At 37.5% G+C, this 17,782-nt stretch overlaps 1 protein-coding gene across 1 annotated transcript in view; it reads right to left on the bottom strand.

Annotated features, from left to right (window-relative positions):
- OXCT1 (3-oxoacid CoA transferase 1) overlaps positions 1-17,782 on the bottom strand; it is a 161,959-nt gene that overhangs the window by 74,657 nt on the left and 69,520 nt on the right. Inside the window, exons 8-11 of the mRNA XM_010853715.1 lie at positions 6,555-6,662; positions 5,187-5,301; positions 2,464-2,558; positions 684-732 (exon numbers count right to left, since the gene is read on the bottom strand). Coding sequence (XP_010852017.1) covers positions 684-732; positions 2,464-2,558; positions 5,187-5,301; positions 6,555-6,662 — 367 coding nt within the window. The remainder of the gene's footprint in view (positions 1-683; positions 733-2,463; positions 2,559-5,186; positions 5,302-6,554; positions 6,663-17,782) is intronic.

The following is a 17,782-nucleotide window of genomic DNA, read 5'->3' as shown; positions in this document are numbered from 1 at the left end:
GGACAGAACATATTACCCACAACAAAAACCCCAGAGCCCCAGATCTTGGTTTTGGCTGCTACTATGGATCTACTTCCCACCTTCTCATCATGAGAAGACAGATCTATTTCAGCCTGGGGTCTGCCAATTGGAGGCACAAGCAGGAGATACAGCAGAGGAGACTCCCATCCTCACCCTCACGCAGGTTTCTGCAAGATGTTTGTGTTCCTCCACAAAGACCCTGTTCCTGTCTGGTGACCCTCTCCCACAGTTGCCCCTTAAGGCCCAAGGGTGATAAAAACTCCCTGTGGTACTTCAACATCCTTTCTGGTTTACCTTAACCCTGTTTACACCCCTGTAAACTATCCTTTCCTTTAATTCTCGTTACCCCATCTGAGAGCATTCTCCGTGCACCGTCAGGATGGCACCTGATTGACCCACCAAAGCTCCTGCCATTTCATGTAGCCCCTCCTGCAATTTCCCCTATATCTTACTCTGCCCTAAATAGGGGAGACCTCTAATGGGCAAGCAGACCAAGATGGCACTGGAAAGGCTTCTCTCGCCTCCTCCAAGTAAAGTACAGTGCATATTCTCCAGGAAACATCAAAGAATCAAGCCCAACTCCTTACTCTAAAATCATTTGGCAGAGAACGAAACTAATAGCAAAGGAAAATGCTAGAAGAACATGTAATGAGTTATTTTACCTGCATTGATTAGATCTGCATCAACTTCATTTTTTAATGGGTATGGACCCTGTAAAATAAAGCACATGTCCAGTTAGGAAAAGAAGTTTCTCACTGAATCACACACTAAAACTTTAATGCAAACAACTCATTTAAAACCTTAGGCAATGATTATCAGAAGACTTGAGGTGAACCTTTTCAAAGTAATCCTGATGTTTTCATGGCTCTATATCTCACATTGATTAGTCTTTTCTACACTAATAAGTGTGATCAGGTAAGTGAAAAATAGTTTCTTCAAACTACCAAAGTCTGAAAGAAATGTTAAGCTATTGGAAATCCAGGTCAATAAAAAAAGTAATTATTTAGTATCTACTATGCAGTCTATGCTACAGTATATCAATGCTGCTGCTAAGTCGCTTCAGTCGTGTCCAGCTCAATGAATACAAACTAAATGGCTACTTTATTGGGCTAGAAGGATCTGAAGAAGCAAGTCTCATCTTTTTGATGCCCTTATTGTCCCTTTGACTGGTAATCCTAAGTTTTTATTTTTTATGTATTTTTATAAACCATCTCTAATAACTTGAATAGGGTGAGCAGTTTCATAACATAACATATATTAAACTAAAAGAGAGGAAATAGAAAAAGAGGAAAGAAAAGGTCTAAGTTAGAGCCAAGAAAGAGAAAATAGTGGCTGTAAAACTTTAACATACTTTCAAAAAATGGGATCAAAAATGTATTCTTTAAATAAACTGAAATGGTAACTAATGTTTTAGACCTGTGTAAATTTTTCTTTAAACAGTGATCATAGTTACGCATATCAACTTATTTCCTTTGTCTTCAAAATGAGGGATCTGGTCACTCTAGATAATCTCTAAGGTATCTGAAAAATGTGAGTCTTTGCAGTATGAATCTTTTTTTATCCAGACGATTATCATTTTTGTGTTTTTGAAAATGGTCACAATCATTGCCTCAATCAGAATCAACTACATGCTCATGACCATAATTTATATTTTAAATGCTGGATATACATTTTCCATATGTACAATTTGTACTGTATTAACAGTTAAGATATACTGAGAAATAATAAAAGATTAGGAATATTATAAATCGTCAGACAATAAGTAATCTCTGCCATAATTAATAAGTAAATAAAAGTTATTCAGGAAGCTAAAGTATTTAATTTTATTTTATGTTAAATAAATATTAAAATAAAAGGAATGGTCAAATTCTATGAGAATATTGAGCCCATTTGAAAAGTTATTCTTGAGAAAGGGAAAATTCTACCCTTTTGAACAACATGGCCTCAAAATGATTATGACATGAGAACTTTTTGAATTGGCCAACTGTCAAAAAATGTCCTGTTCTAAAGGATCAATAGAAATGTTATTCTTCAGTTTCTCATGCGGAGACTTGCTGATTTTTATTTAATATAGGATTATTAATAATCTTCATTATCTTGTGCAGTCACACAAAGGTTAATAAATAGTTTACCTGAACAGGCTGGTGTGAGGTCTCTGAAGTCGGTGTTATATAGGGGAGATGGAAGCTCATACAGTGATAAATGAGGAGTGATTGAAAAGCTCATGGAGTTGGGAAACTACCATCTACTCCATAAAATATGACAGGACATGTTCATAAGTACTACCATTTTATGGGAAAAGTTAAACATTTATTATGAAGATGAAGAGAAAGAAAAATAAGATTGGAAAATCTAAGCTAACAACTCTAAGAAGACTGCACTATATAAAATATCTTATTTTCCATCAAGACTGGATAAATATAACTTTAATTTTTGTCTTACCAAACCCAGGACTCCATTTTCACTTTGCAGATGGACAGTCATATCGGGGCTGATATAGTTGCTGGCCAGAAGTGGTATTCCTATGCCCAAATTGGCTGGAATAAAAGATGTTAAGGTCCAACATACAAAAGGTAGAGGTTATGTCATAAATCTTCTACATGAATAAATCTGCACAGAGCGTTTAAAGTCACTTTTTCTGAATGTATTCTCCCACCACTCTCTAGATATTACTTTGTAATTTTTTCAAAAAGAAAATCTCTCAAATAATCACAGCTTTTGCCATGAAGATATCAAAGTAGTGGCTTCAGAAAACTAATCAAAAGGTCATTTTTATTGTAAGACACATTTAGCAAATTTTTGGCTTGTATTAGGACTTATATACTATGTATTAGGACTAATGTATTATGATATATGTACTATGACTGCTGACTGATGTAACACGGCCTGAGCTTTGTTTAAAAGCATTTTTCACTATTCGAAACTCCAACTGAGACTAAAGATGATTAAAATATTCTACAAGGGGCTTCTGTGTTTGAATTTTAACAAAGTTTTCTGACACCACCAAAATGTCTACCTAAATTGTATGGATTCCTTTGGGTCACTGTAATAACATCCATTGGTAACTGAATCTTCTCTAAGACATAGAGAGGATGGTGGGGATGCTTAAGTTTCAGTGAACACATCTGAGACCATCTATTAAAAAGAAGCTATGCTGCAGCATCAAAGTGCTAACTGATTGGGATTAGCAGATGCCAACTATTATATACAGAATGGATAAAAAACAAGGTCCTACTGTACAGCACAGGGAACTATATTCAATATCCTATGACAAACCATAATGGAAAATAAGCTGTAAAAGAATCTATGTATGCATAACTGAGTCACTTTGCTGTGCAGTAGAAATTAAATACAACACTGTAAGTCAACTATACTTCAATAAATTTTTTTTTAAAGAGCTAACTGAGGCTATTAAACCTTCTTTAGATGATCAAAGTCCTGGGCTTGATTCCTGGTCGGGGAACTAAGACCCCACAAGCTATACAGCACGGTCCAAAAGGAAAAAAAACAACCGACACTGTCTAGAACCGCTGTCCATGCTGTCCACTAATGCACACCACAGACCCTGACACAAGTAAAGAATAACAGCACTCGGGGGAGATTCTAATAACAGGGAGTGCTTTAAGAATCAAGGCCAGAAAAGATAAAGTGTGTATATGGTACCATATTATAAACTACAAAGGCCAGCAAAACAACCCAACGTGCCAGGTCACCTCTAGTGAATATAGTGAGTCTATGAAGGTATGATGGTAGCTACCTGGATTACCTCCTACCAAAGCATCCAGTGTAGAGTTAACTGTGTTTCTCACAGTGACGCACGTAACACACTGAGGTACTGATTCCATTGTGAGCAGGTTATTTTCAAGAAAGGGCAATCCAAATTACAAGTTTTATACTTCAACTTTCTTATCATATGCTGCAATTTTCAGTTCTTTAATATTATTTAGTGAGTCAAACACCAGAGAGAGAAAAGCCCATGCAATTTGGGTTGAAAAAGAGTAGGTGCTGTGCAAAGACCATTATATGAACTGATTTGCACATATTTTTCGTAGGCAATACAATGACAGTGAACAAAGGATACCTAGAAGAGAAGCCAATACATCTAAAAGCAGAGTTATCCTTTAGTCAGTGTTAACAGTGTCAGTGGTAAACCAGTTGACTGGAGGTAAAAAGAAAGCCCACAGACAAGCTTTCATCTGCTCAGCCAATTTGGTTGACTCTGTAACTTGCTGATATGGGAGCTGAGAAAGAAGGCACTATAATATTCTCTTCCCTGTGTGAATTCCCGCCATAAACCAATGCATAAGCTGAAAGATTAAAAAAAAAAAATGAAGTGATGGAGTTAAGAAGAAAGTAAAAAAAGGGAGTTTTCCCAGTCAATATCTGTCTGAAAGAAGGTTTTTATGGACCAGAGGAAGTTCAGAGAATGGATACACATGCCATGTTTCTACCTTCTGTCCCAGGACTTTAAGCACAGCTTTACTGTATTCACCATTCAACAAATATTTACCTTATCATACATTATTTGAATTTATATATATTATTTGTATTACATAGTTCAATGGTTAACGTCTCAAAAATTAGCAAAATGGCAGACTCACTGACATTTAAACACATTCAAAATCCAAACACTTTATCTACCCTTTTCTTGACAAAGCATCTAAAGCAGAATTGAATCATTCATTGAATACAAAACATCAGACATAAAAGGGTACACTCACAGGGATCTTTGTCATGGGAAACAAGAGGCTGTTAAGAAGTTGGATCTTATGTTTCAAATGAGTATGTAAATGTCAGAACACAGAGAAAGCAAATAACATTGGTTATAACTAGTACTTCTGAGAATTTAAACCTTCATCTGGGGTAATCTCTTTTCCCAATTAACTTTAGCCAAATGCCAAACTGAACTGAAATGCACTGTATATCAGAGAATAGCTAAGCAAATTTTCAGTCACTATTTTGCTTCAAGAAGGTAAAAGGATTATAATTTCAATTCCATTTATCTTTGTATCTTTAGGTTATATGCCACATTTTGTAAAAACTGATCAATTGCTTTAGAAGTTACAACGGACTAGAAAAGAATCCCTATGCAGGAAGTCTAGTAACCTGATGAATATGTAAAAAGGGCTAAGTCTTCGCTCAGCCCCAGAAGGAATAAAGGATACCATACATGCCGTCCTCAAATTCAAGAGCTGCCCGCTTGATGATACGTTCCCTGACATTATCTCCAGGTTTACCAGATGTGGTTTTTATATCTTCCTCTTTCCGGATTGATAAACGCTTTAAAATAAACAAATAAATTATTCATGGTTGAGGTATGCCTTGTATTTTATCACTGCTGAAATACAAAACTGTATTGGAAAAAATTTTAACTCTCCCCCATTACTAACAGGAAGCAAATCTGCAATATAATATAGATTTTTTTTTTTTTTTAAACAAAAGAAGAGTAACATGGATGACATTTGATGACAGAAATTATTCTTTAGGAAGTAAATGAAAGGTCAGATTTGTTTGAAGACGAACATACACTTGTTCTATCTCTGAAGCGAATAATTCCTCCGTTACTGTCACAAAGAGTGCTACTACTGTTACTCTTAAGAGTCCTACAGCTGAATTCTCCTCGGGTGCTCAGGGATGGAGCTGGAACAAAGAGAACAAATAGACCTTTCGACTCCGTTTTTTGGTGGGGCTACCAGAATGTGTTTACCAAGTATTGCTGCTATCAATCTCCTATTTCCACCTGCAGAGTTGAGACTGGTTTTGCTATAAGTGCATCACAGAAATCATAGATATATCCAGAAACCAGTCAGAAAACTATTTCCATCACTAGGTCTCTTTGACACAGACTCTGGCCCTGTTTGCAAATGTCCTCTTTTTGATCCCTGGGCCCTGACATTAGTTTTAGACTGCAGTCTCTTCCTGTTTGATGTCAACAGGTAGAGGGCATCTTTGAATCTCTGGTATCTCTTACTGCTTGTCTATTCTGTTGCGGATCCCTACACATTTCTGAATCTTAATATCAACTCTGATCCAGCTGATCTTCATGCTCTCAGTAGCCTTAGTATACCTCCAATGCTCCTGGTAGCCTCTCCTTATCGTGATCTCATATCTGTCCACCAGCTGCTGAGAGCCCAACACTTGTGGGAAAACATGAAAAGACATCAAGATAGTTAGCTCTGAACACTCAAACACTAAGAGTCCAGCAGGGGTAAAGCAACCAAAGGCCTGATTATTGTTCTCTATCTTTCAGGACAGCCATCCAAAACTATGCATTATAAATTAGAACAGTTACAAAAGCTTGGAAGACACAGTCTGGAGAATCATGTAATTTAGTGATATACATGTGGTAGGCACTGTTAATCTAGACAATCACACAGACGTCCCCCCAAGATGGACACATGAGAAGCGTCTATTAAGATTCAAAGCAAGACTTCCTGTTCAGCTTTAATTCTTTTTCATCTGGAATAGCTCCAGGGACACATCTCTCTGACAGTCAGATCCATAAATACTGACAAACAAGGTAAGTCAATTACCTCAATTCTTTTCTCATATTTTTCTCCCTTTATAAGGCGATGTACATAAATCTTAGGAATATGAATGTCTTCTGGAGCAAATGATCCAATATCGACAATTTCTTCAACCTAAGCAAAGAGAAAAACATTTTAAATTAAATAATGAGAGTTTAAATTGAATATTTTTATTAAAAAAAAAAACAAAGAATATGCATCTTTACCTCCAACTTAGGTTGGACACACAATGTAAAATATATATATGTATATACATACAAATACCATATATAAGTCTACATATACATCAGAGAGAAAGAATACACATATACATACATATACACAAACTTCTAGACCCACAAAAAGAGAAGAAATTCAAATACATGGCCTGAACATAAAACACAGAACATAAAGTTCTAGAACTTTGCTTAAAACAGCCTCAGCTACAAATTTGTCAAACGTTTGTCAGTACAGCTGCTTGAACTTTCACAAATTGCAGCTCAACTATGCAAAATTTGAAAGCACATCCCTTAAACCCAGATTTTCAAAATTAATGGAAATTTATCATATCAAAGACAAAAATCTGTAACAACATCTGCTTGGTCAATTGCTTTTTAAATATAGACGCAAATGCTATTTGTAACGATTTCTAATTATTCCTGTTATTAGCTTCCTAGGATTGTGATAGAACTGCAATTGCTGAAATAATTTAAGATTGATCATTAATTTCAATATGGAAATTTGAAAAAGAAAATATTAACTAACTAGAAATTCTAAAAATTAAAGTTATTCATAGAGCAAAAAGGTACTTTATAGCAATACCAAATGTCCCAAGTCAGTCTGCTATTTTAAAACTCATTTTTAAAAAGGACAATAGAAAAATTTTTATATCAACATTAAAAAAAAACCCTCAGAGTAAAAAGGATTAAGAAAAACTAAGATCAACATTGTTGAGATCAAAAAATTATCTTTCTGGTGCCAAGAAAAAATATTATCTTGAAGAATGAGAGTACTCAGTTTAATAGATGTCATACCCAAAGCAAAGAACTATCTGCAAAGGAAATGACTTGTACAAAGGGAGTTGTATTATACTTGTCTCCTAAACTAGTAATTGAACTCTTCAGAAGTTTTTGAGGTTAAGCACCCCTCGTTATGCTATTCTACCATGTATGCCCAAATCATACTCCTTCCACGATGAAAGACTAATGGGGATTAACAAGAGTCAATTTCATTATTATGCACTGCTCTCAAATAGCTGAAAAAAAAAAGGACATGGTACATAAAAAACGTCTTCTCTGATTGAACAAAAACTCCAAGGAAGAGTCAGTAAACATGTGGGAATCCAAAAATGAAATAGTGAGTAGAGATGTATATCTAATATTCATCTGAGAATGAATCAGGGGGAGGAAGGGGGCTCCCCATTACTGTGCTCTGTATCTTTTCCTCCAAAGTTCTCTGTACTCTGATATATCAAGAACATGGCGCTCACTTTTTACATATCCAACAGGTTATTAGGCCTCCTGCATATTGATTCTTTTTTAATCTACTGCAACCAAGGTAGGGATCAGGTAAACAGGAGGTGGATATAGGAAATGCAGAGCAACTAAGTATTACTTCCACCCCTTCAACAAGCCAGGAATTTCAGCCATTAGAGTTCATTCACATTTTACACTTATTCAACTCAAGCCCTCAAAGAAATTCTTGACTTTAAAAAATTTATTCTGAGGATATTATTCTAAGGATATATTTGAAGCCATTTATTGAGGATATGTGTGAAGATTTACTATTCATGAAAATGCTGGCCATAGAATTTGTTAAAATAACATTGAGCTGGGGCTTCCCTGGTGATCTACTGGTCAAGAATCTGCTTGCCAAGGCAAAGGACACAGGTTGAATTCCTGGTCCAGGAAGACCCCACATGCCATGGATCAACTAAGCCTGTGAGCCACAACTACTGAACCAGTGCTCTGAGCCACAACTGCTGAAGCCCGCAAACCTAGAGCCCATACTCCACAAGAGAAGCCACCACAATGAGAAGCCCCTGCGTGGTAATTAGAGTACAGCCCTCCTCATGTCGCAACTAGAGAAAGCCTGAGCACAGCAATGAAGACTCAGGGCAGCCAAAAACACATACAAAAAAATTTTTTTAAACTGAGTTGGGAACAACCTAAAGGATCAACAATAGAATAACACTAAAATATACATGGTATAGGGTTCAGTCTCTGGGTTGGAAAGATCCCCTGGAGAAGGGAATGGAAAACCATTCTAGTATTCTCGCCTGGAGAATTCCACGGACAGAGGAGCCTGGTGGGCTATAGTCCATGGGATCACAGAGTTGGACATGACTGAGAGACTAATATATTGGCTCAAACGATTATTTATATGTCTGCAAAAACTAAGAGGAAAAACCAAAGGAAACTAGTACTGAAATGCTAATTTTTATCCCTAGGTGACAGTACAAGTTATTTCTGTTTAAGTTTATGTTTATAATCAAGAGGTGAAAAACATGCAAGTTTTTTTTTTTTTTTAAGTTGCAATAGACATCAAGTAGATGGTTTCCAAAACTAGGAAATACATAAGTGGAGGATGTGATAAATTGCTTAGTTAGCTATGTATCAAAAGGACATGTTAAAAAGAAAATAGAGCCCTAAAAACTGTGATTTCTAAACTCTAAAAACATTTACAACATTATGAAATGTAAGTTAAAAAAACTTTTTGTTTATATTTTTTAAGAAAATGCAAATTAATCTCACTGCCTAACGTTGTTCCAGTAGATCACGCCCTCTCAGCTCTGGCCTGAATTACTGCATCAGCTTCCTCACTGGTTTCCCTGCAATGACCCTTCAGCAGGAGCAAGAAACACACGGGGAAAGAAAAGGAGTCATACTTCTCACTTAGCCAAAAATGTTGATGGTAACCAATCTCTACTTTCTTCTGAGTTCCATCAGAGAAAGTTCCGACAAAAAAACACCAAATCAAGACCAATTTTCTTTACCAAGGGCAACTATATCATGACTTTCACAACAAACGAAGTGAAAGAATGTGTCCCAGTAAAACAACTCCAATGAAAAGCAAGAATGTGGTTAAGCGTAATCAGTTCCAGGCTTTGTCATCCTAATAGGAATGATTTTCATCTTGTGGAAAACGCATGGGCAGCATTTGTCAAAACAATACCAACACTCAACAGGATTGAAAATTTCTATACAAAAATCAAAGCTTTCTCAGAGTTGGTTAGCAGAGTTAATCATAGAGGAAGAAAATATTTAAAGTATAAACCCAAAGAAGAAAACATATGTTTTCAGACAATCTGTGAAATGAGTTTACCAAAAAAAAAAAAAAAAACCTGAAGAAGCAGAACTATCTTAATGTTAGCAACTGAAAGGTTCTGTGCCGATTTTGTGTGATCTTGAAAAAGAACAAATGGGGAGAGAGGGAAGGATCTGGTGAGATCAGACAAAAACATAAGAGTCAAAGGAAATCTGAAAAGAAAAAGATGAATAGAAGGAGTTTGTTAAGGAAGAAGTAAAAATAAAAGCTCACAAGAGCACTTACTAAGCATGGCAGAAATGTACTCCTGAAATCAGAAGTGGGTAAGACAAGAGAAGAAAGAACAAAGAAAAAGCCTCAGTGCACAGTGATGGGCATGTTTAAGGGTCCTCAGACAAGATCAAAATGGAGGAGAGGTGGTAGCTAAGAGCAACCCAGGCTTCTTCCTGGCACGATGCATAGTTCTTATGCAGCCATCTGGTACATCCAGAAATCCAAACACTTGAGGCTTCTCTAATTAGTACTTGTCTTCAGTTATTAGCAGGAAAAGAGAGGCCAGTGAATGTTAATTATTATTGATTTGAACTTTGTTTTAAAAGGTTGCTTTCTCTGCCCTAAACCCTTTCCACTTTATAATTCTGCAAAAATTTAAACCTCAGAGAAGGGTAAGAATTCATCCTCGGGTGACAGTGTTTTTGTTTTTCCTTGGCAAACATTATTTATATCTCAGGTAATGTAACAGAGGAGCAGCAAAGTAATAACCTCCTTATTTCATATTTTATTTTAGTGACAACCTCAGTCGGTTATGGCCACAAAAGTGTGCCCAACCCTGAAGGCTGTTAGTGGAAAAAGCTGCACACCTGCAAACCTCACCATGTGAAATAAAGTGAGGTGGGAGGAAGGGGAGGAATCACATTGCAGATTTTATTCCTGAGTCATCTTAGCCTTCAGAAAGACTTAGGATGAATATTCTTCTCTTATCAGGAAACTTAAAAAGCAAATAACAAGCCACAATGGCTTGTTAAAACCATTAAACATTAAAAAACATTAAACCATAAGAAACATTAAAAAAAAACCCACCAGTACCCAAATTAGCAAAAAAAGAAAAAAAGCCTTAGAAGACTAGAAAAATGGAGAAGGGAAGCAATGAGCAATAACAGAAAAATTTAGAAGATGCAGAGGTATTCTGTATACTACTTTAACCCAGAAAATCAGGGAAGAGAAAGAAGAAATGTCGAGCAAAAGGAGGGTTGGCCTGAAGGGCGTCCTTCCCCACAAATCCAACAGAGAAAAAACATCCAAAGGAACAAGAAGGTGCATAGCTTCTTAAGCTCCATGCTAGGGAATAATTTGACTACTACAAAAATATAGTAGAAAATGGCATGAAAGCTGAAAAGATCTAGAAAAATACATGGGGTCTTAGATGTCTTTATAGAAAGGCACAAAAACTGAAAAGATGAGTGGCTATTAATGAAACTGCAACCTTACAAACAGTTGTAAATGTAACCGCATAGTCACTGAATGTCTCACGCCAATGGGCATTCTCCAATGTCTGATGACAATAAGCTCAAAGGCACAAGGTATGTCACGAAAACAGGCACAAGCCTGGGAAGCCACTGACCTAGCGATGATGTGACAAAATGTATTCAAAGTGACTTTAAAAGGAGAAAGAATATCGCACTAATGGACATATAATCAAGAGTGCCCACCAAACTAAAGATGTAGATGGCATATTTTTTAACAGAAATGACAAAACTGGCTCAGAAACAAGACAGTGATATAAAAGGGTGATATCATGGAAAATGTCAATTATTAGAACATCTTTTGTTCATCATATTCTTCTGATAAATTCGATATTGCCTTCTGACAAGTTCTATTTTTCAGAATGAAACAGTGAGAGAAACCATGATTCTGGACTTTTAACCAATAAAGATAAATTCTTTGGTAAAGTAGAAATGATGGAAACCCTGAAAGAAAGTGACAATGTAAAATTGGAATTTGTAATAAGCCAGGAACTGAATCTTAAGATATACACAAAAATGTATCCTGGTTTTTGAAGGGAGGTAGATTTTGAAAAGTTGAGAGGATAAAAACAAAGATCAGGATCAAGCAGTCAGAAACTGTAAATGATAGAAGACTATGAGGGATGGAAGGCGCTCAAAACCCCCATTCTGACAGTATGAAAACGGATCATCCTGACAACGAGAACACGGTATACAAAGAAAGAATATGATAACATGGATAGCAGTGTGTCTTCTCGTAGTTTAAAAAGGCTATCTACAAACAGAAACAGACTCACAGACATAGAGAATGGACTTGTGGTTGCCAAGGGGGAGAAAGAAGGGTGGGGCACGGACTGGGAATTCGGGGTTAGTAGAGGCAAACTATTACATTTAGATGCAAACTATTACAGCAAGGTCCTGCTGTAGAGCACAAGCAACTATATCCAATCTGGGATAAAGCATAATGGAAAAGAATATAAAGAAGAATGAACATATGTGTACAACTGAGTCACTTGCTGTCCAGCAGAAATTAGCACAACGTTGTAAATCAACTACACTTCAATTAAAAAAAAAAAAAAAAGCTCATACAAAAGAGAGACACGCATGACCTAAGACAAAATGAGGTCACATGAAACTGTAACAGGTAGGTCAAAAAGTACAAATTGTAATGAGGTGCTGCTGCTGCTGCTAAGTCACTTCAGTCGTGTCCGACTGTGTGCGACCCCATAGACGGCAGCTCACCAGGCTCCCCCGTCCCTGGGATTCTCCAGGCAAGAACACTGGAGTGGGTTGCCATTTCCTTCTCCAATGCATGAAAGTGAAAAGTGAAAGTGAAGTCGCTCAGTCGTGTCCGACCCTCAGCGACCCCATGGATTGCAGCCTTCCAGGCTCCTCCGTCCATGGGATTTTTCAGGCAAGAGTTTTGGAGTGGGGTGCCATTGAGTCGTGTCTAAATACTAAAGACAATGGAAGGGTGGTTTCTGGGGTGATTCTGTTGCTGCTGATGGGGAGTTCAGACATGGTAATCACAACCACTGGAGACAGAAGACAGAATAAAGCACAGCAGCTCAATTCCATTTCACTTCTGGCTTCACAATCAGGGAGAAGAAAAGGGAAGAACTAATATGGCTAAGAAGGAACTGAATTCCAAGAAGATACACCTATATTCTCCAAACTAATTCTAGGCTGTAGACCCACAAAAATTACAAGTCAGGATTCTTAAAAAGCCTGAAAATATGGTCACAGAATTACAGTCAAATAAAAAATGGCATAGATGTCAGCGTATGGAAAGGCAAATATACTCCTTTTCAAACTGGGGCTCTATTCACAAGAGTGTGCTAATGAATTATTGAGACTTCACTGGTGGTCCAGGGGTTAAGAAGACGCACTTTCATTGCAGGAGGCAAGGGTTCGATTCCTGATCAGGCAACTAAGATCCATGTTGCGTGGTGGGGCACGGGAAAGATTATTGAACAAACGGTCCACAAGGTCATAAACAGATAGAAGAACATCGTTAGACCCCAGGACAAGTTTTTTCCCACACCAAGCCCTGCCAAGTGAACTTCATTAATTTGCAGATCTAGCTAGTGCATTTTTGAGTCGAGAGAAAAGCACACAGTATGATTTCACAAAGCACCTGGCCAAGTCCCTCACACTACAGTTTTACAGACATACCGAGAAAATGTGACTTGGTTTCATTCACTTTAAAATCAACAATATGAATTAAGCACCTACTAGATACAACAATGAAGAAAACAGGGAGCCTGCTCTGATGCAGGGACAGAAAGATAACAGAAGAATCACAAAACTACTGGATGGCTTGACAAAGTCTTAGAGGCCTCTGATATTGTGGTTCTTTGAGGGAAATAAGTACTTGCTTAAGACTCTGATGAAAGCTACAACATCTGTCCACACACAAAAATATTTACTGACCTGTAAAATCCCTCTAAGGATTACGAAGGATTTGTCCATAAACATCTACCCATTTCTCCCCCCAAGCCTCAGTGAGACCCCACATTAAAAAAGGACCCCTATTCTAGTGCTTTCGTTACAGGGAAGAATAAAATCTGGCTAAATGTTGCATCTGTTTGATTTTAACCTTTCCTTCTCATTGCTTGTCTGCCTCTCTGCCTGAATGTTAAACCAAAGTGCTATTATCCAGGACCCAGTCTACCCTTGGATGGCTACAGGAAGGAAAAAATTAACCCGTCCCCTCCCCAAGTCTGGTCATTCCAGGAGACACTGCAAGATTAATGGCCGTATTATTTTACCTCCTTACTCCCTTCCCTAAGACTCTGATAAGATTGTTTTTGGGAGACACTAGTCAGCCAGCTTTCTGAATACAGTCATATTCCTTGCCTCAACAACTCTTCTCTGATTTATTGGTCTGTTGTGCGATGAGCAGAGCAAGCTTGGACTTGGTAACACTTTGGTGTCTTTGGTCCTATCCTGTTCAATATCTTTATCAAGCCCTTAAATGAAGACAGGGAATACATCCTGAGCTCACTGTGGTTAAAGAGCAAGGGTCTGGGTACAACTGACAATTCTGAACATCTACATTCCCATTTGCATCTTATAAGACAATCTTAAGCTCATGACCTCCAAATATTCAGCAAAAGTTTGAGCAAAAAAAATGATTAAGGAGCCCAACCAGTCTTTTAATGCTCCAAGAATAGTACACTCTTGGAGAAAACCTACACCACAGTTATAAAGAGTTTTTCCTTCCAATTAAAACAGGGTGCCTACCATATGTAAAACAAATAGCCAATGGGAATTTGCATTACGTCTCTGGAAACTCAAACAGGGCTCTGTATCAACCTAGAGGGGTGGGAGGGAAAGGGAAATGGGAGGGAGGTTCAAGAGGGAAGGGACATATGTATGCCTATGGCTGATTCATGTTGATAGTGGACAGAAAACAACAAATTCTGTAAAGCAATTATCCTTCAATTAAAAAATAAATTATAAAAAATTAAAAACAACAACAGGGTGCCTAAGATAAAATTCTGTCTGGTTTTAATAGCAAGAATAGTTGTACTTCACTTGTTCATTATTTTCCTTTAAATTATATGTACTATGAGGGGGGTGGAAAACTAGAAGTTTGGTATCACCATATACACTATTATATACAAAATAGATAATCAACAAGGATCTACTGCATAGCACAGAGGAAAACAACAGAATGGGAAAGACTAGAGATCTATTCAAGAAAATTAGAGATACCCAGGGAACATTTCATGCAAAAATGGGCCCAATAAAGGACAGAAACAATAAGGACCTAATAGAAGCAGAAGAGATTAAGAAGAGGTGGCAAGAATACACAGAACTATACAAAAAAGATCTTAATGACACGGATAACCACAGTGGAGTGATCACTCACCTATAGCCAGACATCCTGGAGTGTGAAGTCAAGTGGACCTTAGGAAGCATTACTCTGAACAAAGCTAGTGGAGGTGATGGAGTTCCAGATGAACTATTTCAAATCCTAAAAGATGATGCTGTTAGAGTTCTGTACCCAATATGCCAGCAAATTTGGAAAACTCAGCAGTGGCCACGGGACTGGAAAAGGTAAGTTTTCATTCCAATCCCAAAGAAGGGCAATGCCAAAGATGTTCAAACTACTGCACAATTGCATGTGTGCAGTAATTTTCACATCATTTCAGATGATGTTCAAAATCCTTCAGCTAGGCTTCAACAGTACATGAACTGAGAATTTTCAGATGTACAAGTTGCATTTAGAAAAGGCAGAGGAACCAGAGATCAAACTGCCAACATCCACTAGATCACAGAGAAAGCAAGGAAATTTCAGGAAAACATATACTTCTGCCTCATTGAATATGCTAAAACCTTTGACAGTGTAGATCACAACAAACTGTGTTAAATTCTTAAAGAGATAGGAATACCAGACCACCTTACCTGCCTCCCGAGAAACCTATATGCAGGTTAAGAAGCAACAGTTAGAACCGGACATGGAACAACGTGTTACAGACATGGTTCCAAATTGGGAAAGGAGTACGTCAAGGCTGTATATTGTCACCCTGCTTATTTAACTTCTATGTCTTTGTGACCCTATGGGCTGAGCCCGCCAGACTCCTCTGTCCATGGGATTCTCCAGGCCAGAATACAGAAGTGGGTTGCCGTGCCCTACTCCATGGCATCTCTCAGACCCAGGGATCGAACCCCTGTCCCTTATGTCTCCTGCATTGGCAGGAGGGTTTTTTACCACTAGCACCACCTGGGAAACCCTCTATGTAGAGTATATCATGTGAAATGCAAGGCTAGATGAATCACAAACTGGAATTAAGCTTGCTGGGGAAATATCAATAACCTCAGACATGCGGATGACACCACCCTAAAAGCAGAAAGTGAAGAGAAACTAAAGAGCCTCTTGATGAAGGTCAAAGAGGAGAGTGAAAAAGCTGGCTTAAAACTCAACATTCGAATGAAGATCATGGCATCCGGTCCCATCGCTTCATGGCAAATAGATGGAAAAACAATGGAAACAGTGACAGACTTTATTTTCTGGGGCTCCAAAGTCACTGCAGACAGTGACTGCAGCCAGGAAATTAAAAGACACTTGCTCCTTGAAAGAAAAGCAATAACAAGCCTAGAATGCATATTAAAAAGAAGAGACATCACTTTGCTGAGAAAGGTCCCAGATAGTCAAAACTACAGTTTTTCCAGTAGTCATGTATGGATGTGAGAGTTGGACCATAAAGAAGGCTGAGCACCAAAGATTTGATGCTTCTGAATTGTGGTGTTGGAGAAGATTCTTGAGAGTCCCTTGGACGGCAAGAAGATCAAAGCAGTCAATCCTAAAGGAAATCAGTCCTAAATATTCACTGGAAGGACTGATGCTGAAGCTCTAATACTTACTTTTGCCACCTGCTGTGAAGAGCCAACTCACTGGGAAAGACCTTGACCTGATTCTGGGAAAGACTGAGGGCATGAGGAGAATGGGTAGACAGAGGATGAGTTGGTTGGATGGCATCACCAACTCAATAGACATGAATCTGAACAAACTCTGGGAGATAGTGAAAGACAGGGAAGCCCCGCATGCTGCAGTCCATGGGGTCACAAAGAGTCAGACACGACTGAGCGACTAAACAACAACAACAGGGAACTGAATGTTCTGTAATAACTTATGTGGGAAAATAAATCTGAAAAAGAATGTATGTATGTATAATTGAATCACTTTGCTGTACACCTCAAACCAAAACAACATTGCAAATCAACTATACTCCAATAGAAAATAAAAAATAAATTAAAAAGATTAGATGTACTTCTAACTATATAAACAAGTCCTATAATTTTTATTTGATATCTTGCACTTGCTATTACAGTATAATTTTTCAGTCTGGTCCTTGCTCCATTTTAAAGCCCTACCATTGCTTTTCTTTCTTTGTAGGGCCCTACTTTTAACTGATGTTATCTTGTGTATTTTCTGTGCCTTATAAGCTACTTTACAATATCTGGAACAAAATGTATAAAAATTAAACAGTATATTTATCAAACTGGAGAATGATACAAGGCCAGAAAAAATACTGATACAATGAAGGTACAAAATGGCCTCTACTGGTTAAAAAAATAAAATGAGCCAATTAAATGAATGCAATTAAACAGGGATCAAAGTTAATATTCTAAAATAACACCTAGCCTAGTCATTTTTTCTAGGAAATAAAAGGGCTTAGCTAACTACCAGCAAAAACACTATAATATGACAAAGATACCCAGAGAACAGTGAAAGAATCTTCCTTTCTTCTCTTGTTCAACCTGAGTTTATGATAATCACCTTCAACCTAATGTTCCTCATTACAAAACAAAAACAGTTCTTTGTCCCTACAATGTTTCATTTAGAACCACGGGATGAGGTGGAAATGGGATGAGTTTGAACTCATTAGGAGAAAAACTTCACCTAAAATAATTCAATTTATTAAAACTGTGACTAGTAGCAAAATTAATAGGACATATTGATCAAAAAAAAAAAAC

Source organism: Bison bison, unplaced genomic scaffold (assembly GCF_000754665.1).
Source record: "Bison bison bison isolate TAMUID 2011002044 unplaced genomic scaffold, Bison_UMD1.0 scf7180017864331, whole genome shotgun sequence".
In the NCBI taxonomy this organism is placed as follows: Eukaryota; Metazoa; Chordata; class Mammalia; order Artiodactyla; family Bovidae; genus Bison; species Bison bison.
Note: the sequence above shows the minus strand (reverse complement) of the source record. Positions and strands in the feature narration are given on the sequence as shown.